This window comes from Balaenoptera acutorostrata, chromosome 1, assembly GCF_949987535.1.
Source record: "Balaenoptera acutorostrata chromosome 1, mBalAcu1.1, whole genome shotgun sequence".
NCBI classification, from domain to species: Eukaryota; Metazoa; Chordata; class Mammalia; order Artiodactyla; family Balaenopteridae; genus Balaenoptera; species Balaenoptera acutorostrata.
In genome coordinates, this window is record NC_080064.1 from 109,631,783 (window position 1) to 109,655,492 (window position 23,710).

Below are 23,710 nucleotides of genomic sequence, written 5' to 3' on the forward strand. Positions count from 1 at the left end.
GGCTTGAAGCAGGGTTTCGGTTCCCGGCCAGTGATTGAGGTCGGGTCGCGGCGGTGAGAGCACCGAATCCTAGGCACTAGATCAGTGGTCAGTGACAAGGCCCGGGCCCTACGGCTTTGCAGAAAAAGAATTCCCACAGAGATGGAAAGTGGTGAAACAAGTATTTATTAGGAGAAAAAAGAAGTACAGTACGTGTGGATAGACACACGGGCGGGCGCAGAAAGAGTCGCGCCCTTGTGGCAGTTTAAATCACTTATATGGGGCACTTTTTCCAGGTTTCCTTTGGCCAATCATTTTGATTTGCCTGGTTCGAAGTCTGAATTTGGTATAGCTCAGGATTTTCCCATGTGTGCCTGCACATCTCTTAGCCAAGATGGATTCTACCGAAGAGGCTTATGGGTAAGTGAGCATTAGTTGGCATCACACCCCTTTTGACCTCCAAGGAGCCTTTCTGTGCATGTGTAGTCGGGGAGGTCTCCTGACTTCGAGAATGAGGAATATGTGGTCTCTTATCTTCTATCTGGGCAGGGCCCAGCCTCCTCTCTCAACTGTCCTGTTATTCCGGAGTATCGGTCCACAAGGAACGAACTCAAACTGTTTGCCCCGGGGGCCCATCTGTCTCCTGCCTCAGTCAGAATAGATCCCCTGGAGATGCCCTTGCTCAGGACCTGAGGCCACTGTCCTCTGCCTGAGCCCCAGGCTCCTCTGAGCCCTGCAACTTCACCAAGAGAAGCCGGGGCTTCCGGAGCACGGCACGCTGCCGACCCCACCAGGAGCCTTGGGCTCAGATCTGAATGCATCTCTCAGCTTCTTTTATGAAGGGTCCATCCCCAACAAATGATATTTGTTGCTCATCTTGCTTTGAGTAAAAGTTCCCTTGCTCTGCCTGACGTCCATGCCCAGCCCTAGCCAGGCAGATGGAGGCTGAGATGGGAATGTTTTCTCTTAATTCTCTCCAGAATCTTGTGCTTTGCCTCCCCACAGATAGGTCTGGCCCGACCTTCAGGACCCACCTGTTCTCAGTGATCAGGAAGTGGGCAGGGGCTTGCCTCCCTAGGGTGTTCAGATCCGCAGCAATCCCGGTCCATGAGCTGGGGAGTGGAATCAGCTGCTGATGACAGGTTCCTGGCAGGGTGCAGAGCAGGCCAGGGCCTCCTTGTCCACACTGGGGGAAGGTATCAGGGTGGCTTTGTGCAGGCCAATTAAACCGCAGAGCTGCTCTCCTGCTGGGAAAAAATTCAGACCTTTCAATAGCTTCCTCCTGGGGCCACCTCTGTGGTGTCAGCACAGGCATTTATAATTGCGTAGCCTAATAGAATTTTACCACTCAGTCTTCTAACTCTAAATTAAATAATAATACCATCCAATATTTACTTACTTACTTACTATGGATCAGGTAGTATTCAGTTAAAGACTACGTGTATCATCCCATTTAAACCCCCACTGAGGGTCTTCCCTGGTGGCGCCGTGGTTAAGAATCCGCCTGCCAACGCAGGGGATACGGGTTCGAGCCCTGGTCTGGGAAGATCCCACATGCCACGGAGCAGCTAAGCCTGTGCGCCACAACTACTGAGCCTGCGCTCTGGAGCCTGCGAGCCACAACTACTGAAGCCCAAGTGCCTAGAGCCTAAGCCACCACAATGAGAAGCCGACACACCGCAACAAAGAGTACCCCCGCTCACCACAACTAGAGAAAGCCCGTGCACAGCAATGAAGACCCAACGCAGCCAAAAATAAATAAATAAATAAAATAAAATTACAAAAAAAAAAAAAACCCACTGAGCCCCGAGGTAGTGGCATGGTCACGTCCCCCTGTCACGCAGCCAGTTGGTCAAGGAGCTGGCATGTGAACCCAGGCAGCCTGGGAACACTGTGCCTATAGCTGCATGGGATGCAATCCGGGCCCAGTAATCAGATAGGATGCAATCCGGGCCCAGTAAACTTGAGGGTCCTGACTGTTGCACACAAGCACGCAGCGGGGATACCGGCTGCCGGCCTGGAGTCAGGGGCCCCAGGCTGCCGTTTCCTCTGTAAAATAAGGGGACAGCCTGTACTGCACCAGCGCTCCCAGCTCTGAAAGGCTGCAGGTTACTTCCCAGAAAAGTGTGAGCTCCTCCTGCTGGGATGCTGGCTGGGAAAACCACTACCAGGCCTGCCAACACTTCTCCTTGCCCCAGCGGCGCACAACGGTGCCGGGAAGCTGCTGGGCCAGGGGTGGGGGGACCTGGGTTCTGGCTCCAGTTCTGCTTTCTAAGTCAAGCGCTTGGCATCCTCTCCTGCCTCATTTTTCTCATCTGATAAATGGAAGTAATGTCCACAGGCCCACCCCCACTTTATAAGGTTTGGGGAGAAGATAAAATGAGATGATGAATCTAAAAAAGCCCTTGGAGGGAATTCCCTGGTGGTCCAGTGGTTAGGACTCTGTGCTTCCACTGCAGGGGACACGGGTTTGATCCCTGGTCAGGAACTAAGATCCCGAAAACTGCGTGGCACGGCCAAAAAAGAAAAAATAAAAAGCCCTTGGAGACTGGAGGTTCTGTGCACAGTGAAGAACCGGGGCCAAGGCAGGTCTCTTACCCTCTGCATCCTGGCGTTTCTGAGATGAGGACAGGCCCTGAAGTGAGACTGGCAGGCAGTGCTGGGCATAACCGCCCCTCACCCTCCACCAAGGTCGCCCTGTCTGCCAGGCACCCCCTCCTGGGGCAGCAGCCCCTCCCCATGGTGAGAGGACAGCCAGACAGCAGGGGGCTGAGGTGAGGAGAAGACACAAGGACTCAGAAACAGGGATTTTCTTTCTGATGCTGACCCTGGGCTGACTGTTGGGGCTTCAAAGGGGAGGCTCAGGGAGCTGAACCCCAGAATGATGACTCATTCATTAAACAATGTAATTGAGCACCTACCGGGTACCAGACACTGGAAAACAATGAGCTCCCAAGTGCCCAAGGTGGATGCCCGGCGGGTGAGTCTCGGAGTCCCCTGCGCACTGACTGAGCCAGCAGAGCCGAGGGACCGTGTGGGGCCTGTCCGGGAATGTGGACTGAGGAGAATCAAGTGGGAGCAGCGGCTGAAGCCAGACTAGGGAAGCTGGGGACCCAGGCTGCAGTCCCAGACTGAACGTGAGGCCACAGAGCAGGGACCCTTAGGCTTCTCAGCCCCAGGAAGAGCAGTGGTCACCTTAGAGCCCCAGAAGTCCAGCTGGGGCCAGTGGCTCAGCCGGAGTCCAGGCACATCTGTGCATCTGGGGGCAGGTCCGAGTGGCGAGCTGGTTACCTCCTGCCTCCACCTGCACCTCCCCCGCGTCCCCCCCCCTGCAGCGAGCCTCCACCCTCCCATTTCTGACATCAGGTCCTTGGTATGTAGAGTCTTTCCTCCTGTCCTGGAAGAAGACGCCTGCTGGACTGTATCAGTTCTTTCCCTCACCCTCAGCCACTCTTGGAGCTTGCTTACCCCAGAAATTAAACATTTCCTTCTCAGTTTGTGTTCCCAGTTCACTTGGGCCAGCGGCTCAGTGGCCACCTCTAAGCATTTTGCTAAAGTTTCCCCTCTTAGCATACACCACACAAGCAGCAACTGAAATTTTATCATGTGGTCCCCGAGGCCCTGTAGGGGAAACCAAGAAGTGTAAGGCAAGTCCCTGCTCTTAGGAGTTTATCATCTAATTACGGAAAACTGAATCTCGTACAGGTGCAGCCTGCCTACCGTCTCACCTGCCGTGAGCCGTTGGGGCGTGGTGCTAAATGCAGCTGGAGCGGAAGAGGACACCTCAGACCAGCACCTGATTTTGGAAGAGGTGGCATTTGAGCTGACCTTGGAGGATGAGTAGGATGTAAGGGATGGGAAGGAGAGAAGGCGTTCCATGGACGCCAGGAGCAAAGTGTCACACATTAGTATTGGTCACTGTCACTGTGATCCACGCAGGAGGTGAGGAGAGCTTTGTCAGGTGGTGGCCACAGAAGGGATGAGGACACATAACTATGTGAAGGACAGGAAGTCTTTGGGCGAAGAGGACTGGACTTCATGTCCATGACATGATCTGGGATCTAATTCTGGGTTTGCCAGAAATTGCCACAATCTCTTCACCTGGAAAATGGAGGGACTGGGTAAAATAACCTCTAAATTTCCGTACTATTCTGGAATTAAAGGAGAGAAAGGAGTAAAGATGACTCTAGGGTTTTGAAGAACAGTCCCAACAACAGGAGGTGAGAAGTCAGGAGAGGAAGCAAGGTTTGGGGAGAGGATGTCAGTTTTACATAAATTTGAGTGTACCCCTTCATGACCCTTCCTTCCACTGGGTTCTGGCTCCCACTGCCACAGGCCGATCTGTTCTTCATCTTGCCTGGCATCCGCTGCTTCCCTCCCCTGGGAGAGCGTGACCCTGCTGCATCAAGGCCAGAGTAAGGAAGAGGACCTGGCCTTTGCTCCAGGAGATTTGTCAGCTTCTCCTCTGTGAATAAACACCTTCTCCATCACCAACACAATCTTGCTAGGAAATGAGTGGCTGCCCAGTGCCCACAGGTGAGGGTGGGAAGCCCCTAAACTGACAATTAAGTTTCCATCACCCCCGGGGGAAGGGGGGCTTGAAACAGAAATGAGGCTGTTATTGAGAAATGAAGTGTGGTTCCTGCATACCTGGGTTGGAGGACCCAAGTGGGTACCTGGTTCACAGGCAAACTTCCCAAGGAGTGGTTTAGACCAGTGGACCTCCCCCGTGGGTGTGCACAGAGCCCCCGTGGAGGTCAGGAACGAGATCACCCAGACTGGGGACCAGGCAGCTGTATTTTAATAGCCTCGCAGGCAACTGTCAGACACACCTAAGTGAGAGACTCCTGGGCCTAGAGAGCTGCCAGGGCCAGGGCTTTGGGCCAAGGAGAGAGAGGGACAGAGGTGGTCCTGGGAGGTGAGGGGCTCACTCATAGAGAGACTCTGCTGGGGCATGGAAGGTTCCAACCTCAGAGGAGATGGATGGGGGTGGGCATTTCAGGCAAGGAGGCACACAGGCCCTGGCTGGGGGCTTTGCCTGTTTGGGGTGGTGAAGCCAGAGGGGCAGGCTGTGGCCAAGAGGGCAAGGCTTTGAATGCCATGCTTAGAGCTGGACTAGATCCTGAAGCTGCCAGGAGCAGGGAAGGCTGTGAGCAAGAGAAGGGAGACCTTTCCAGCACCAGGAGCAGATGTGGCCCCCTGCTTGTCCACACAGGGCCCTCAAGGTCTCTGAGATGAGCCTGGGCCTGTGGTCAGAGGGGCAAGCCCGCACTACCTCCTGCCTCGACTCATTTCCTTCAGAGCCAGCTCTGAGTCTTCCATTTCTGACTTCAAGTCCTTGGTATGTACAAAATTCTTGCCTCTCTTTTGGCTGCCCTGCCCGATTCTCTGGCTGCAGTTTTGAGTTTTGTACCCTGATTCCTACCCTTTTATGTCTGCCTTTCTTAGGCCTTCAGCACAATTTGTCAAAATTAATTTGACACCAAGCTGGCTTTCTCTAGAAATTCAGGGAAACTTCTAGGCACGAGAGCGAGATTCATTGTGGGGAGAATTACCATGGCCCTTTCCTTAGGGCAGTCCTGAGGTTAGACTCCTCTGTCTCCAGCGACAGTCCACTAAAGAAAGAAGCCATTGCTTGAGGCTCAAGTGGTGGAAATAACTTGCTCAGATTCTGGCCCATGGAGTCCAGCACATGAGCTGATCTCCCCGCTCTGCTCTATAACTCTGAAAGGGGTGCCCTGTTCAAACCACAAACAGGACCCACATCACCTCCAGAGCCTGCCTCTCTGTATACCTCTGCTCTGCTTGGAGAAATTCTTAATTTACTTCTGGAATTAGGTGAGGGGTTGGACACTGGGCCCACTTATCACACGGACATTTATTCTCTCTGTAGGAGCCCCTTTGGAGAGGAAAGATGGGTTTCTGCCACCTTCCTTACTTGGGATAAAACACACTGTTTCCTTGCTCTTAATTCACATCTGCAGTTGATCTTGGAATTGGTCACAGTACTATGTGTGGCCAGTACATTAAGTGCAATTCCAGACTCAAGAACAAAACAATAGGTTTCTCTGTTTTCTCAAAATGTTTGGAGGCCTCAACCCTCGCCCTACCTCCACCAAGCAGGGCCTGCCCTTTCTTCTGTGACTCTGGGACAATGTCTTCCCAGTGCATCTTTGCCCTCAGCCGCTGCTGAACCTGTGCCAGTCCAGAGCACCTCACCTTCTGGTCCACGAACCCCAAGGCACAAAGAGCCTGCCAAGCTGGGAAGACATCACAGAACTCAGTCCTGGTGGCCAATCTGCTGCCAGATTTCTTAGTAAGGAAGATAGCTTCTACCCAGACAGCAACATAACTTTTTTCCCCAATCCCTGGCACAGAGGCTGGGCCACCGTTGTCAACCTGCTGTGAGAACACATTTAATATGTGCTCTGTCACTGGCAAATCCTTGCTGAATCTTGTTGGGCTCTGAGAGAGGACCCTCAGCACAGAACGTGGGCATCGCGATGGGGCAGGTCTCAGTCTTTTTTTTTAATTTATTTATTTATTTATTTTTGGCTGTGTTGGGTCTTCGTTTCTGTGCGAGGGCTTTCTCCAGTTCCAGCGAGCGGGGTCCACTCTTCATCGTGGTGCGCGGGCCTCTCACCATCGCGGCCTCTCTTGTTGAGGAGCACAGGCTCCAGACGCGCAGGCTCAGTAGTCGTGGCTCACGGGCCTAGTTGCTCCACAGCATGTGGGATCTTCCCAGGCCAGGGCTCGAACCCGTGTCCCCTGCATTGACAGGCAGACTCTCAACCACTGCGCCACCAGGGAAGCCCCAGGTCTCAGTCTTTACACAGCGCAGAGTCTTGATTTACGCGGCACATCAACTAAAATAAAATTTTAAATGCATCATTAATCATAACGCTGACTGACTTTTTTCTCTATGACTCTACAGCTTCACACACCTGCTCTTATTTTTATTTTGGCTTTTGCAATAATCCATGAAGTAGATAAACTGAGTACTGTTGTTACTCCAATTTTAGAGATGAGAAGCCTGAAGCTTAGCATGCCCAAGGTCACACAGCCCCTGAATGGCAAAGTTGGGATGGAATCTGGATCAGCGCTTAATCTCTTTAGGACCCAGGGCTGGATCTCGCAGCAGCAGCAGTAGCAGCAGTGGCAGCATGGGACAGCCGACTGCCCTGGGCTCCCCAGGCCCTAGCAGCCAAGGGGAATGTGGCTACTTGAGAATGTTCTCCAAGATCCTAAGGACAGGACTAAGTGGAGGCTTGTATCAGAGGAATGGGTCCTGGCTAATTGTTCCCCATGCCTGGTGATGGGTACCATTTTATTAAATCTGTAAATCGGTTATATTGAGACTATAACAGAGGAAGAATATCATCTGAAAATCTTCCCAATTTAGCAAACAATGAATATTCTCAAACATTCTGGAGGCCTAATCCAGAAGCTCTAGCTTATGGCCATGTTTCCCAAACACATATGTAAGAAGATGTGCACATGAGTTCAAACCACTTAACATAGTTGTCAAAGTACTGACGATTTTGTAAACTTAATGGCTGCCAAGGTTATGTTTGATCAAATCATTCAATTCCATAAACATTTACTGAGGACTTCCTGTTTTTTGAATGCCGATGGACAGACAGACACATGGCTCAGGGCGGTACTGAGGCAAAGTCTGTCACCAAGGACCCCAGGACCTGCCTGAGAGGCCCTGGAAGATTGAAATATGGTAATCAAATTAAAAAGAATCCTGGGACTTCCCTGGTGGCACAGTGGTTAAGAATCCTCCTGCCAATTCAGGGACACGGGTTCGAGCCCTGGTCCAGGAAGATCCCACATGCCGCAGAGCAACTAAGCCTGTGCGCCACAACTACTGAGCCTGCGCTCTAGAGCCCGCGAGCCACAATTACTGAGCCCTTGTGCCACAACTACTGAAGCCCGTGCACCTAGAGCCTGTGCTCCGCAACAAGAGATGCCACTGCAATGAGAAGCCCGCGCACCACTCACCGCAACTAGAGAAAGCCTATGGGCAGCAACGAAGACCCAAGGCAGCCAAAAAAAAAAAAAGAATCCTGGCTTTGAGAGTTTCTGACCAAATTTAATGTCTCCAGAGCAGTGACTGGGAGACCAGAAAGTCCCATCCTCGTCTTGGACCTCATCTTACCAAATGGGTCACATCCTGTTTCTTCATGATTTCATCATCCTAGAACCAGCTCAGCCAAAATGGGTTGACACAACAATCAGAAAGTGCTGGAATGTGGCCAGAGCTGAGGCAGGGATCACCATTTCTCATTCATGGCTTATCCCACAAGCATTTATTAAATGCCAGGCGAGGTGGCGGACACAAAGGTAAACATGGCCGGGTGGCCCCCACCCTCCAGGTTCCTTGTAGAGAACAGGTCACAATAGGCTGTTCTCATAACTGTTGTGGGGAGTAAGCTAACTAGGCCGATGGTCAGCAGAATGGCATCAGTGACAGAAAGTGCGGAACAACGTGACAGGACACTGAGAATCAACGGCTGGAGACCAGCCTGGTGTGTAGCAACTGGTAATAGAGTGGCTCTTCTGGAACAAAGGAGTTGAGCAAACCACGATTCCCAGAGGCAGAAAGGCAAGCACTGGGCTTTCTGAAAATGGGTACTATGACCACAAACCAAAAGACACACAGTTTCACACTAGTTTCCGGGCCCCACCTGTGCACACTGGTATCGGCATCAGCATTATGTTGGAGTAGGGACAACGTCTCACAGGAAACATGAGTTTAAAATGTTATTCGGTTCAACACAAATAAAACTTCTTTAATCTACTACCAGAAAAAAAAATTATTAAGTGAACTTAGCTAAATTTCTCAAACATTTCACTTGCACACAACATACACAGGTAATAGCTTCTCACTGTGAGGTTTGGGGCAAATTACCGAATTTTTCTTTGTGTCTTTGTTTCTTTTATTTTTTGGCCACCCCATGAGGCTTGCTGGATCTTAGTTCCCTGACCAGGGATCAAACCGAGACCCCTGGAATTCCCTGTGTCTTTGTTTCCAAATCTGTTACAATGAGGCCTGCACACAGAGTAAGTGCTATATACATGTTAGCTATATTATTATTATTATTAAATCACTATGTTAAGCTCAAAGTCAGACGCATACTTAGACTGTTCCCTTTTTGTCCTTCGTTTGTCCTAGCCCTACAGGTACTTTTGGGTGAACATCTACTTATTGCATAATCTTTTTAGAAATTTCTTTTAATCCTTGAGACAGTGTCCACAAATTTCATCTGGCATTTTGCACAGTGCCGAGGCATAGGAAATTCCTTTCCTTATACAATATTTTCAGACCACCAAGTCATGGGAGGTGACAGCTGTAATAAATCTCGTGAGCTCTTTGGCTCACAGCCACTTCTTAATGGAAAGGACTATATCTGACCCTCAGTTCACAGCATTACAAATGTCAAAGGCGGACCTTTCCCTCCGGCCAGGCTTCCTTCCCACTCTTCTGTCTTCGGTCACACCTTCTGGTCCTGCAGCTTGCCTCCTGGTAGATAAGTGAATGCTGCTGGAGTGTGACTTGGGGGCACTGAAAGGTCCCTGACCTAAAATATCTTCCTCTGTCCCTGTGGACTGGGCATCTCATCATAATTGTACTCTGAGGTCTGAGCAAAGGGGCTTCCCACTCCAAATCCAGGACTATAAATATGCCTCTGGGTTAGGACTGCATGTCACCAACAGTCCCATGATAAACCACCCCTATCGGGAGGGGGCCTTAACCCATTATCTTCCCAAGCTCTTTAGGAGCATGAGACCAAGACTGAGGATGTTTTCAGAAGAGGCACAAACTTAAGGCCTGCAGACAAATCTGAGCAACAGTCATGTTTTGTAGGTTGTACTTGATGTCTTAAAGTTGTTTTTTTAGTGACTTGTCAATATTTTAAAACCAGGATACTTTATAATGTCTCTTAAAAAATAAAAACTTAATAAAAAAGCTCTAGCAACATTGTCCTGTACCCGCACAAAATAACAGGGGTCTTAGGGGTTCCCAGCCAGCTTACCCACCATCCTGTGGGCCTGAGCTTGGGTAAAAAAGTTGGAAATCAGGCCTGGGCACCTGGGACTCATTTGTCTGTTCTATATCATTCCAATTCAAATATTTCTTTTAACTCTACAAATAAAAAAAAACAAAACATAAAAACAAAATATGAAAAAATATAGATGACACAAAGTAGCCTAAAGTTCTTTCCTTGTGTTGAAAAAACTTAGGGATTTACTGAGAAAACAAAATATGGATGTTAAACTTCAAATAAGGGTATACCTGTTACACTTCAAAGCATTTTAGGGCTTCCCTGGTGGTCCAGTGGTTAAGACTCTGCACTTCCACGGCGCGGGGCGTGGCTTGGATCCCTGGTTGGGGAACTAAGATCTTGCATGCCGGGCGGTGCCGCCAAAAAGTTAAAATAAATAAAATAAAATAAAATACTGACAAGTCACTGAAAAAAAGCCAAAACCTTTCAAATACTGAGTAGACCCAGCAATACAGGACCGTGGTTCATGAATAAATGGCAAATAAAACTTTAAAAATAGTAGTGACCATTTATTATCTACTTTGTCATACACTTTCATGTATATTATTTATTTCTTTAACATAACTAAAAACATAGATAATGCTTGTGGTTAAAAATTCAACAGCATATAAACATGTAGAGTAAAAAGTGAAAGGCTGTTTTTTTTTTCTCTCCCAACCCCACAGCCCCTGCCCAGGTGTTGCCCCCAATTCCGAGTTTGGGGTGTATTCTTCCAGATATAAATGAATAGACAGACATATCTGCAAGCTTATTCTTATATATCAGATTAGCCCCATTTTACAGATGAGGGAAGTGCAGCACAGAAAAGTTGTAGTATTCATCCAAGACCACAGAGCTGATAAGTACTCGAGCTGAGATTCAAATCCAGCTCGTCGGATTCCTAAATCAGCGCATTCCTTCCGCTATGCCCCGTGTGTAAAATTTTATGGATGAAGAAACCGAGGCCCATAGAAGTCCCTGAGCAGTCAGAACCACATGGTTCACAGCCCAACTCGGGAGAGGCAGGGGTGACTGGGCTTGCACGGGAGGCTGCGTGGAGGAGAGGGCCTGGACCAACGCGGATCTGGGGTCGGGCGGGACCATCTCGGTCCAGCAACGCCCAGATCTGGGGCCCGGGGCTCGCCCACGCCGCTCGGGTACAGGCACCACCCAGCCCCTTGGCGCCACTCGCGGCCGCCTGGCCTGGGCAGGCGCAGCGCTCGCACCGCCCACTCGGAGCCGGTCTGGAGGCCGGGGTCCGGGAGTCCCGAACTCCAGCCGGGCCTGGGGACAGCCCGGGAGCGATGGCTCCGTCCGAAGCGGGCTGGGACACCCTCGGCTTCGCCCCCTCGAGCCGTTGGCGGGTGCCGGGCTGGGGTGGCCAAGGCCCGAAGCCCGGGGTGGGTGGCCCTGGCGGGTAAGGGGTTCGGGGTGGGCCGCCTCGACCCGGGGGCCGGCTCGGGGCGCGGGCTGGGCGCGTGGCGGGCGGGTGGGCGGGGCGAGGGCGGAGCCGCGGCCGGAGGCGGCAGTGTCCGGAGCCGGGCTCAGGGGCAGCAGTGGCCGCCGCAGAGCAAGGCTGCCTGGAGAGAGCGCCCGGGCGCGGAGGGGTTAACGGGCCGCCGGGGCCGAGCAGAGCAGGTACAGATCTTCCCTGGGACCCCCGGCCCCGGCCGCCCTCTCTCCCCGGTCCCGTTAGACCCCCCGCCCTGCGCGCACGCGCCGTCCCTGTTCCCTGCGCCCCGCGGTCGCGCCCCAGCCACGACCCCAGCCCCAGCTCTTATAGCTCTTATAGCCTCGGAAGTCCCTGGGGTCGAATTCCTGGGGAGGGGGTTCTTATCCCTTGGAACACTGACCCCCATCACTCGGGCGGAGAATCAGCCAAAATTCCTACGAAGTCACAGAGTAAAATTGGAAAACGTAGCCAGGACCTCCCGGCACACGCCCGGCGCCTCCTGCCCTCCTCCTCTAGATGGGTGCTCCTGGAGGATGTGTTCCCCTCATCCCCCAGCCCCGCCACCCTCTTCTGTCCTGGAGTTGGGGGACAGGGACGCTATGAGGGACGCATGTGGGTGCCCTTGATCCAGCTCAGCCTGACGACTAGAAAGGGAAGATGCCTGTTGGGATGGGCCTCCAGGACCCAGGAGTGGAGGGCCCAAGGAGGACCAGGGAGTTCTCATCCAAGATAGGGACTCTCCAGCCAGCCCTGGAGCCTGCTGTGGGGCGCCCTGCCCCGCAGCACCACCCATTTCCCAGAGGTGGGTCCCCTGGGGGTGAAGGGGTTAGTTCTGCCCAGGTCTCTCTTCCTTGATCTTCACTGGCCAGTGTGGAGGTATGGCCGGGAGGAGCCCAGGTTTGTCTAGACCAGAGTCAGCCTGGCCCAAGAGTGACCACTTCTGACCTCTCCTTTCTTCACCCTGGGCAGTGAGACACACCAGATGAGGAACATGAGAAGGGGTGAAAACCACAAATGTGTATCTGTTTCTGCAGGGGTGGAGGGGGAGTGTCGGCCCCCTGCCCAGCTATGCAGGGGGTGGGGTAGGACTTTTCCAGAGAGGGAGCCAGGCCTGGCCCTGGCCCCAAGAGCTCACGCCACCCCACCCCTTACTTCTCCAGGGAACTGCCAAAGCCAAACCCAGCTCAGGACAGGATTATGTGTACTGGGTAGACCCATGGAGAAAGAGGTAGCAGAGAGAAGCAGAGGCAGAGAGGGAGTAGAGAGGGGACCCGGACCCGGCAGCAAGAAGCGGCAGTGATCATCACCCTATCTCTCCTTCCCTTCAACATCCAGTAACAGAGTCAGGCAGAGAGCTGAAGTTTTGGGTGGAACGTTGGCCCTCCTCTGGAGCCCCTACCCGCCCCCCCCCCATCAGGGCGGAGTTGCTGACCTCAGTGGTCAGCCCAGCCAAGGGAAGGAGCAGCCATCAGCAACCCCCTTCCCAACCCCAAGCAGCTGAGGAGACCCTGCAGCTCAGGCTCAACCACTGTGATCCCTCCCTTAACTTCCCAAGTCCTGGGGTCTCAGGGAGGGAAGTGGGGCTGAGAGTTACTACCCCCAAGCACATTCCTGCCCTTCCCTCTGTCATTTTCCTGCCCCTGAGCTGGCCCACCTCGGCATTAGCTCCTTGGATTCCTCTCCCGGGTGCCTTTTGGATCCAACAGAAACATTTTTTTTTTTCCTGGAAAGCAGAACTCCGAGCAGCATGAGGAGTGGGGGTGGGAAGGGCTCATTGTGAGCAGGAAGGGGCTGGAGGGCAAGGGGGAGCGATGGGAGAGTCAGGCTTAGACCAGGGGAAGGCTCCAAGCTCCACTTCCCCAAGGATCAAGTTTAGACTTCAGGAGGGACTTCCTGGCTCTTCAGAAGGTAGACCGTGCATGATTGGGGAGCAATGGCATCTCTAGCTGCATATCCCCTTCCCAGGTTTCCCTAGCCCATCAGAGTCTTGCCTGAAGTAAGGCCTCATTGATCTAATGCTGGATGCTGGCCCCTAGAGGGAGGTTAAATCTCAGTGGGAAAAATCACCTGCTTCTCTAGAGATTAAACCATCAGCCCATTTAGTTTATCCCTTGACTGGAAAGTGTTTGAGGCAGGCAGAGATGTGCCTGAGTGTTCCAGAAGGAGCTTTATTAGCTAAGAAGGGAAGAAAAAGCTGGGAGTCAGGTAGGAAACGGAAAGCCCAAGGGGCTTCCAGTCAGCAGCTCAGAGGGGGTGTCTGGTAAGTCCTCATTGAGCCTCCCTCCTCAGCTTTCCAGGACCTCTGGGAGGGCAGGAGAGGGAGCCAGATGAAAACCATCTTAAGAAAGATGCGTGTGCCTGAGCTGGCCTAGAGACAGTTCCTAGTTAGGACATGGAGGAGCTGAGAAGTTCCTGCAGCTGAGGAGGGGGACTGAGCCTGAGTTGGGAGGCTGAGGGCAGACCGCCACCCCTCCAGCCTGGGAGGATGGACAAGGGCAGTGTGCCTTCTCCCTCCCTCCCTTAGGATCATAAAGGGGTGGGCCAGTCTTCACCCATCCATTCTCACTCTGAGATGTCCTTCTGAGGAGTCATCCCTCCCAACCCCCAGCTTTCTGGAGACTGGACCAGGCTTCGGTCCCTGCAGAGCGCATCCCCCACCCCACGCCCAGATGCCGGAGTAGAGTTTATTTCCAGTCCCCTCCTCCCTGGCCCTGGGGCCATCAAGGGAGGAGCGATGGAGAAGTGGGTGGGCAGGTAAGAGGTGGAGCGGCCCTGGAGGAGGGATGGCTGGGTCTCGGTCTCTGGAAGGGAGGGAAAAGAGCTCTCTGGGAGGGGCTGGGGGAAGTGATGAGTAACTTCTGATTTCTGAGCAGTTGGTATCAGGATGTGCGGAGCCTCCTTGGGCTGAGGGCGGTGTCGTAACACCTCCTCCGGCTCCCGGCTGACACCTTCACTCCTGCCTTTGGTTTGCAGGTCCCGGTTGTGTCTGATGCTGCTTCTGTTCCTCCCTCAGCTCTGCCTGGATCAGGAGGTGAGCCAGGGACCAGAGACTACGATCCTTTCCTCTCCCTGCCTCCCCGCTTCCCACAGTCTCCAGGCCGCGTCTGCATTTCCCGCAGCCTCTGATAAGCCGCGGCCCCTTTCTCTCACACTTGGCCCTCCCAGCCTCCCAGCCTCCCCAACTCCCTAACTCCTTGCCAAATCACTTCAAGTCCCACCTCTCCTACTGAATGTGACCTTGGGCCAGTCACTACTGCCCCAAGCCTCCAGCGTTGGACTAGATATTCTGTACAGTTCCCTCGAAAATCATTCTAATTTTGGCTGAACTTTTTGTCTACACAGGTGTTGTCTGGGCACTCTCTTCAGACACCTCCCGAGGAGAACCAGGGCCCTGAGGGTGTCTGGGGTCCTTGGGACCAGTGGGCCTCTTGCTCCCAGCCCTGCGGGGTTGGGGTGCAGCGCAGGAGCCGGACGTGTCAGCTCCCTACAGCTCAACTCCACCAGGGCCTGCCCCTCCCACCCCGGCCCCCAAGACATCCAGAAGCCCTGCTCCCCCGGGGTCAAGGCACCAGACCTCATACTTCCCGAGAAACCCTTCCCCTGTACAGGCCACCACCTCGGGGAAGAGGTGGCCCCCTTCGAGGTCCTGCTTCTCATTTAGGGAGAGAGGAGGCCCAGGAGATTGAAGGAGCCAGGAGGTGAGGGGTGGGGCTTTGAGGGAAGAGGCGGGGCCTTAGGCAAGGGGCGGAGCTAAGGATGAAGGAAAGGGGAGCAAAGGATCCAGCATTTATAAAGGCTTATCTTTGGTGCTAGGGAGTCGCCTGGGGAGGCAGGCTCCGAGGTAGCCAGCGCTGTGACCCCACGTCTGCAACACTTTCTCAGGTCCCGGGTTCGAGACCCCATCAAGCCAGGAATGTTCGGTTATGGGAGAGTGCCCTTTGCTTTGCCGCTCCATCGGAACCGCAGGCACCCCAGGAGACCACTCAGCTCTGAGCTCTCGAAGACCTCAGATCTTCCATCCCTGACTCCAAGAACAGAGCCATCTTCTGCAAACCACACCCCGCAAACTGAACTCCCTCCTACTGAACCGTCTGCCCACACCCTGTCCCCCCCGGGAGAACCCCCAAGCCCCGAAGCTGCTCAGACAGAGATGCCCTCTAGAACCAGGCCTGCCCTCACACGGCCCCACCCCAGAGCCCAGGCCTCTGGCACAGAGTCCTCCTTGTTCCCTCCATCCCCAGGAGAAGGTAGCTCCTTTCACATGTCCCCTCAGCCAAGAAGGCCAAGTTCCCAGGGTTGGGCCGGTCCCCGGCTGGCAGAGAGACACCCTAATCCTTTCCTTTCTGTCCCTCGGAGCCGAGGCCAGCAAAGCCGGGAGCACTGGAGACCTGGGGGGAATCTTCATGGGTCCCTCACGGAGTCTGTCCCTCACTACCCAGATGGCTGGTTGCCTCTGCTGAGTGCTGGCCCCCATTCCAGCCCCCTCTGGAGCCTCTTTGCTCCCAGTAGCCCTGTCCCAAGATGTTCTGGGGAGAGTGAGCAGCTGAGAGCCTGCAGCCAAGCGGTGAGTTCCTTCTTGGACCCCTCCCAGACTTCCAATTCTGCTTCCCTGACCCTGAGCCTGGGTCCTCAGCCTGTCAGATCTGGACCTGAGGGAGAAGGGCCTTGGCATCTGACCTCTTCAGGGTAGGGACCTTGGAGCTCTTCCATAGACCTGACCTGCCTCCCTATCTCCCCAATCCAGCCCTGACCCACACCCCCATTTTCCTCCCCAGCTTTGACTCCTCTGTATCCCCCACCTCAGCCCTGCCCCCCTGAGCAGCCAGACCCCCGGGCCCTGCAGTGTGCAGCCTTTGACTCCCAGGAGTTCATGGGTCAGCTGTACCAGTGGGAGCCCTTCACAGAAGGTGAGGTTTCTAGCCCACTCCCTGGACAGGGGGGCTGGAGATTGGGGGATGATGGGGAGGGAGACACTCAGCCCCTCTTTTTCTTCTCTGTAGGCTCTTGTATTTCTCCTGTGTCATATTGTCTTCCTTATTTCCCAGTGCTGGGGTGAAGAGACAGAACAGGCCCAGAAAGGGCTGGGGGTTTCGGACAGAGCCCTAGCTGTCAGATGGCAGTGTATGGTCAGCAGAGGGGTCAGGCTAGGAGGAGGGATGTGTCCAGAGGTGCCCTTTGGCTGGTCTCCTCTGGGAAGAAGCCCAACCCAGGAGGTGGGATGGATGTGACATGAGCAGGGTATGGTCAGAGAGATCCTGTCCAGTGGTGACAGCTTGGTGGAGGTACCCCATGGATCCTGGACAGTGTTGTATCACTTTCTCCCAAGTTACCATCCGTTTGATTTTCAGCCTGTGTCACCTTGATACCAAGACAAGCCCTCATGAGCTCTGAACTCACATAATCATAGTTTCACGTATCTGTCCTCTCTCAGAGCTCACAACCCCTTTTCTGGTCTTAGTGACCTCAATTGATCTGACCCAACTTTTGTGTGACCCTCAAACTGACCTTTCAGAGTACAGAATTGTCGTGTTCCCTTCATCCACAGTGACCTCGGCAACCTCAGGATGCCCTATTGCTAATATAAGGCAAGCCAAGCCGCTCTCAGGGCCCTGGGTTCTTTCTCAGTTAACCTCCTGCCAGGGACCCCAGCTAACCACCCTTCTACCCTGTCTCTTAGTTCAGGGTTCCCAGCGCTGTGAACTGAACTGCCGTCCCCGTGGCTTCCGCTTCTATGTCCGTCACACCGAAAAGGTCCAGGACGGGACCCTGTGTCAGCCTGGAGCCCCAGACATCTGTGTGGCCGGACACTGTCTGGTGAGGGGGGGCGGGGTGCGCACATGGGGAGAGAGGCAGTGTTAATAACTACTACAGGCACACACACAGAGTCTCCTTGCTCATCATCACAATGGCAAAACACCAGACTCAGGTTGCAGAGAGGAAAGTTCTTACCTGCCAAGCAGGGCTGAGCAGAGTCAAGAGTCGAACTGCAAGAAAGACCCCCTTAAGCCCATCCAAGCTTCCCAGAGGCTGGCTGGGGATGGTGGGGCTGACAGAGAACCTACAAGTCTCACTTGTAGTGCAGAGGTCAAGGCACGTGGTGAGCCGAAGGCTCCAAGATGACCAGGCCAGGGTTGGAGGTGGTGTCTGGCTTCTGGCAGACCCTGCCTCACTCCGCTTTCCCCCAGAGCCCTGGCTGTGATGGGATCCTTGGCTCGGGCAGGCGTCCAGATGGCTGTGGAGTCTGTGGGGGTGATGATTCTACCTGTCGCCTCGTCTCGGGGAACCTCACTGACCGGGGGGGCCCTCTGGGCTATCAGAAAATCCTGTTGATTCCTGCTGGAGCCTCCCGGCTCCGGATCGCCCAGCTCCGGCCCAGCTCCAACTACCTCGGTGAGTCCCTGGGTTCCCCGAGTCTTGGTCCCCCGTTCCATTCCTGGCCTATTGGCTCTGCCCTTCACACCCCCATTCAGCACGGCAAATGAGCCACCCGGGAAGTCAGGGCTCCCTTCCTCCCTCCCGCGTGGGCACGGGGTATGTGGGGTTCTGTGCTGTCAGGGAAGTGGTGGGAGAGGAGGACAGTATGACTAACCTCGCATGTCCTGATCTGCCACCTCCAGCACTTCGTGGCCCTGGGGGCCGGTCCATCATTAATGGAAACTGGGCTGTGGATCCCCCTGGGTCCTACGCCGCCGGCGGGACTGTCTTCCGGTACAGCCGTCCTCCTCGAGAGGAGGGCGTGGGAGAGAGTCTGTCCGCGGAAGGCCCCACGACCCAGCCTGTGGATGTCTATGTGAGCGAGGGGCCTGCGCCTGGGCCGGAGGAGGAGGCCGCCCCACTGCCTCTCCTCTGAGGGGAAAGCTGTGGGTCTCAAGATGGGCAGAAGGCTAGTGGATGCCCCCCTGGCCACCCCCAAACATTCATTACCTTCTCTTTTTCTCCCCAGATGATCTTTCAGGAGGAAAACCCAGGTGTTTTCTACCAGTATGTCATCTCTTCACCTCCTCCAAACCTTGAGAACCCCACGCCAGAGCCCCGTCTCCCCCAACTCCAGCCTGGTAAGACTTTGATCCCCAGACCTAAAAGGAGGTGGGGAGAGGCTGAGGGGAGCTCGAGGCAATGGGGATGCATCTAATTTGTCTACCCGGCTCTCCCTGCGCAGAGGTTTTGAGGGGAGAGCCCCCACCTGCTTCAGTACCCCGCCCTGCCCGCACCCCAGGCACCCTCCAGCGTCAGGTGCGGATCCCCCAGATGCCCGCCCCGCCCCATCCCAGGACACCCCTGGGGTCTCCAGCCGGATACTGGAAACGGGTGGGACACTCTGAGTGCTCGGCCTCCTGTGGAAAAGGTGAGACTTCACGCACCAGCCTGTATTCCTGGCACCCTCAGCCCAGATCCCCAGCTTGGCACTCCTGACCCCATAGCCTGGATTGTGGGTCCACACCTTGACTCTGTGCCGAATCGGACTTCAGTGCCTGGGACCCCACTGACACTGGATGCCGAGCTATCCTGCCTCCCCTGGCTTCCCTTTTATCCCTTTCAGGTGTCTGGCGCCCTGTCTTCCTCTGCATTTCTCGTGAGTCAGGAGAGGAACTGGATGAACGCAGCTGTGCCGTGGGCACCAGGCCCCCAGCCTCCCAGGAACCCTGCCACGGCCCCCCGTGCCCACCGTAGTGAGTGTGCCCCACGGGAGGGTTAGGGTCCTAGGGACACGACGGTTGCCCCGGGGAAACACATCCTCGCCCCCATAGGATCTCACCTGGACTCTGCACTCAACACAAGATCTCCTGGCTTCAGAGAGACGTTATTCAGTGAGAAAGGCTGACATTCCATAGACAACAAGGAAACCCTGAGCCCCACAAGGGATCCCAGACTCCAAATATGCCCACTCTCCTCTGAGGGGTCCCCAGCCCCAGTCTGTCGTCCCCTTCCCCAAACGTGGCAGCCCCACACATCTCTGTTTTTGCCCTCTGTGTCTCTGTCCCTTCCCCTCCCTGCCCACGCCCATAGCTGGGAGGCCGGCGAGTGGACGTCCTGCAGCCGCTCCTGTGGCCCCGGCACCCAGCACCGTCAGCTGCGCTGCCGGCAGGAGTTTGGGGGCGGCGGCTCGTCGGTGCCCCTGGAGCGCTGCGGACATCTGCCCCGGCCCAACATCACCCAGCCGTGCCAGCTGCGCCTCTGCGGCCGCTGGGAGGTCCGCTCCCCCTGGAGCCAGGTGAGTGGCCCCAGGCAAGGAAGCTCTTGGAGTGGGAAGATCCTGGAAGCGTGGGCACCAGTGAGCTAGAGCAGTGGTTTTTCCAACTCCGTTCTAATCAGCAGAAACTTTTACAAATGAGATCTCATGTAGAACCTCCATCTGTAAGTCTGCGAAGAGACAGAACTGGGGCTTGGGGGCCCAGAGCCCCATACTCAGCCTGCTCCTCAGCCCACGAAGCCCTGTAACCGCTGAGCCAGGCATCAAAGGCAGATCCTGGTCCAGAGGCCCCAGAGCTGGAGGCTGGTGAGGCAGCCGGGAAGCCCAGGCCTGAATGCCCCTCGTCCCCTCAGTGCTCTGTGCGGTGCGGGCGCGGCCAGAGGAGCCGACAGGTCCGCTGTGTCGGCAACAACGGTGATGAAGTGAGCGAGCAGGAGTGCGTCTCAGGCCCCCCGCGGCCCCCCAGCAGAGAGGCCTGTGACATGGGGCCCTGCACCACAGCCTGGTTCCACAGCGACTGGAGCTCCAAGGTGGGCCCCACACCCCCTCAGCCGAGCCCCACGCCCCCGGTACCCCCACCCAGGACACCCTCCCGGGGCCTTTCCAGCACGGTTGCATAAACATTGATTGAGCAAGCACCTGCCGTCTGCTAGACACTGCTGATGTTGGGGACTCAGAGAAAAACTTACGCTGACATCCTGACCCCTGCCTGGCAAAGTTTCCCCGTATCTGGCTGGTACCCCTGGGGCATTCCCTAACTCCCGGATCCGGATGTGTCTGTCCTCAGCCCCCTCCCCTTCCCCTACTTGTCACTCCAGCCTCCCTTCACACTCTGCTTCCCAACAGTGCTCAGCTGAGTGTGGGACGGGAATCCAGCGACGTTCTGTTGTCTGCCTCGGGAGTGGGGAGACCCATGGGGAGGGCCAGGAGGAAACAGGGACAGGAGCCACTGAGCAGACCTGTGCACCAGGAAGCCGCCCCCCTGACATGCGTGCCTGCAGCTTGGGGCCCTGTGAGGTGACGTGGTGCTGGTACACGGGGCCCTGGGCAGAGGTGAGCTGAGAGCCTGGGAGGGGGCCCGTCGGTGGGATTCCCTGGGGGGAGGTAGGAGTAATCCTGCTCTCCCTTCCCGTCTTCTCCGTCAGTGCTCCTCAGAATGTGGCTCTGGCACGCAGCGTAGAGACATCATCTGCGTGTCCAAACTGGGGACTGAGTTCAATGTGACTTCCCCTAGCAACTGTTCCCACCTGCCCAGGCCCCCTGCCCTGCAGCCCTGTCAGGGGCAGGACTGCCAGGACCGATGGTTTTCTACACCCTGGAGTCCGGTGAGTGCCTGGCACCCTTGCCCTGCTCAGCATGGACTTCCAGGGGAGGGGAGGCTTCCCTCCTTGTGCCTCCCTCTGTGCCCCAGGCTAAGGCCAGCGGCACTTTAACTTGTCCCATTTCCTAGACCAGGAGGACAGGTGGGCCCCCTCCACGTGGGGTTTCATAATGCTCCCGGAGAGCCCCCCAACTCCTTTCAGAGGAGGAGGAGGCCTGGGGTTCAGGAGGAGCCTGGGACACAGCAAAGGTCTGATTTGATAGCTGGGGTCTCCCCAGTGTTCTCGCTCCTGCCAGGGGGGCGTGCAGACAAGGGAGGTCCAGTGCCTGACCGCCAACCAGACACTCAGCATCCGATGCCCTCCTCACCTGCGGCCCTCCAGGAAACGATCCTGTAACAGCCAACCCTGCAGCCAGCGCCCTGGTAAAGAGCTCCCTCTCCCCAATCCCCAGCAGAGCGGAGTTAGCTGAAGTGTGGGTGGAGATTAGGAAGGACGAGTGGGAGTGGGCAACACACCTCCAGCGGGATGGATCTTGGTGACTTCTTGTGCCCAACGGCCTTCTCTGTCCCCAGATGATCAATGCAAGGACAGCTCTCCACATTGCCCCCTGGTGGTGCAGGCCCGGCTCTGCGTCTATCCCTACTACACAGCTACCTGTTGCCGCTCTTGCGCCCATGTCCTGGAGCGGTCTCCCCCGGAGCCCGCCTGAAATGGGCCCAGGAGGCCCTCTCCTCGTGGTTTTCTCATGCCACCATCAGTCACCTGTCAATCAGCCCACTCTGTACCCTCTGGCTCTCTAGCCTGTCCTGGTCTCACTAGGGACGTCCCCCAGGGTGGTCGAAGGTGGCAAGATGACGGACAGTAACCGTCAGGACGTGTGGTTGGGTCTGTGCAGTGGTGTGATGATGTGTGTGCACGTATGCCCCCAGATGTGTATCTGGGCCTGTGTGGATGTGTGTGCGCCCATAAATCTGTATTACTTCTCAAAAAGAAGTTACACAGACTGAGAAGGAACCGGGAGAGGGGACAATGCCTGTTTCCGTGAGAGTTTTCTAGGCTGAAAGGAAAGCAAGTTTGCAACTCTTTGGGAATCTGAGCTACTTAGAGTCTGGCCTCCCCATTAATCCCAACTTTGTGTCCTAAACCTCATTTCTCCTGTTCAGGCCACACATCATCTAAACCATCCTTTTGTCCTCTGACCCTTTCTCCCCTTACTTAGTCTCTCTATCCCTCCCTCTCACAGTTAGCTAGGGATGGGGTGAGCCATTGCCAATCCTGCTTTTCCCCAGGAAGAGAGACTATCTCCCCAGAGCAGGGACCAGCTGGGCAGAGGATGGAAAAGAGAAAGGTTAGAATAAGACACCCTAGCCCCTGCTCCCGCTCCCCACCTCCTAAAATGGTTCCCACCCCAGAACTAATTTATTTTTTATTAAAGATGATTATGACAAATGAGAAACAGGCTCTTCATTGTCCTCGTGGGAACCCAGCCATACAGGCCACCTAAGCAAGCAGTGTGAGATCAGAATGAAGGGTGGGAAGGGGAACGGTACTTGGAGCCCAGGTGGAGAGAGTTTGGGTCCAGAAAGGCTAATGAGTGAGCCCCAGTCACCTGAGACCAGGCGCCTTGGTCAGAGAGGGAGAGGATCCTGGCCCACCTCAGGCCCTGCAGGTTGGTCATTGACCACTAGAGGTCACCACTTCTCCCAGTTTAGGTATGGAGTTGGGCGCTTGGGTCCAGAGCTGAAGAAGAAACTGCTTGGTCTATGGTGGGTTTCTTGGTAGGCTGAGTCTTTCTGTACAGTCTCTTGGAATCTAGTAGCACTTTTTTCCCATCTGGGGCTGAGCTGAATGGCGGCTGCCTTTTCAGGGCTCCTTTTTCCTGTTCCCTTTCTTTGGCCCTGCCTTCCTTCCCCTCTCATCCTTTCTGCTATTACCCATCTCCCTATTAAGCTCTTGGTTTATTGCTTTTTATAGGGTGGGAGGAAAGGAAATGATTCACACCCCACACCCCACACCCCTCTCCCTCAGCAGAAACGGCCGGAGGAGGAGCCTGGCCCGGCTCTAGGGGACTTGGGGGTGGAGTCGAGGGTGGAGCCAAGGCAGTACTGGATGTCCTGCCAAAGACACATTCTTCAGAGATGTCTCACCCTACTCTCCTCCCTCCTCCCTCCCCCGCCCATGTCCGCTCTCAAGGTAAATAGCTTGCTAGAGGTGGTGTGAGAGTGGGCAGCCTTTTCCATAACACAGATCCTCTCCCTGACCCCTACAATTCTGAGGTCTGAGTCCAGATCTCCACTTGTGGAAGCCAGACTTCCCAGGGGTCCCCATGCCTAGGAAGAGGGGAAGTGCAATAGAATTGAGCTTCTCTCCCCATTAGAAGCATCCCTCCCCCATCCCTGCGCCTCTACAAGTCTGGCCGAGTAAGACCGTAAATAAAGGCCTGCAGAAACAGCTGAACTCGGTGACTACTGTTTCCTGAGCCTGCACATCCAGACACCCAGACACTGGGGAGGACCCCAGAGTTGCCTGAGGAGACAGGACTTCTCTGCTCTGGCAGCTCCCTCACATCATACTGTTGCCTTGGGAAGCAGGCTTTCCCTGGGTTGGAAGTGGCTGAGAAGGAAGACTCCGGACAACATCTTGGGAGGACAGTGCATGAGGAAGGAGGCAAAAGAAAATGGGGGGAAAGGAAAATGAAACTGACTTTAGTCCA

General features: G+C 55.1%; 2 protein-coding genes across 6 annotated transcripts; both read left to right on the plus strand.

Annotated features, from left to right (window-relative positions):
* Positions 1–11,068: 11,068 nt before the first annotated feature.
* Positions 11,069–23,451, plus strand: ADAMTSL4 (ADAMTS like 4). 5 transcript variants are annotated; one of them, XM_057536484.1, is made up of 18 exons: positions 11,069–11,431; positions 14,093–14,238; positions 14,458–14,515; positions 14,827–15,182; positions 15,367–16,048; positions 16,289–16,391; positions 17,162–17,298; positions 17,670–17,874; positions 18,102–18,274; positions 18,428–18,539; positions 18,701–18,829; positions 19,025–19,154; positions 19,492–19,696; positions 20,029–20,205; positions 20,522–20,728; positions 20,821–21,000; positions 21,275–21,419; positions 21,570–23,451. In XM_057536484.1, exons 1-18 carry the CDS (start codon positions 11,336–11,338, stop codon positions 21,704–21,706), a joined length of 3,378 nt encoding a protein of 1,125 aa, XP_057392467.1. In that variant the 5' UTR covers positions 11,069–11,335; the 3' UTR covers positions 21,707–23,451. The 5 variants fall into 5 exon arrangements, with proteins under 5 accessions (XP_057392467.1, XP_057392427.1, XP_057392607.1 ...); XM_057536444.1 differs by having other exon boundaries at positions 11,234–11,431; positions 18,644–18,829; positions 21,570–23,448; XM_057536624.1 differs by having other exon boundaries at positions 11,293–11,431; positions 14,009–14,238; positions 18,644–18,829; positions 21,570–23,447.
* Positions 11,679–13,989, plus strand: LOC103005816 (uncharacterized). Its single transcript, XM_028165446.2, is given in 9 exon segments — positions 11,679–12,622; positions 12,625–12,706; positions 12,708–12,807; positions 12,810–13,034; positions 13,037–13,069; positions 13,072–13,119; positions 13,121–13,140; positions 13,142–13,191; positions 13,194–13,989. Coding segments are annotated over 9 exon segments (753 nt in total). The 5' UTR covers positions 11,679–12,498; the 3' UTR covers positions 13,265–13,989.
* Positions 23,452–23,710: the final 259 nt, after the last annotated feature.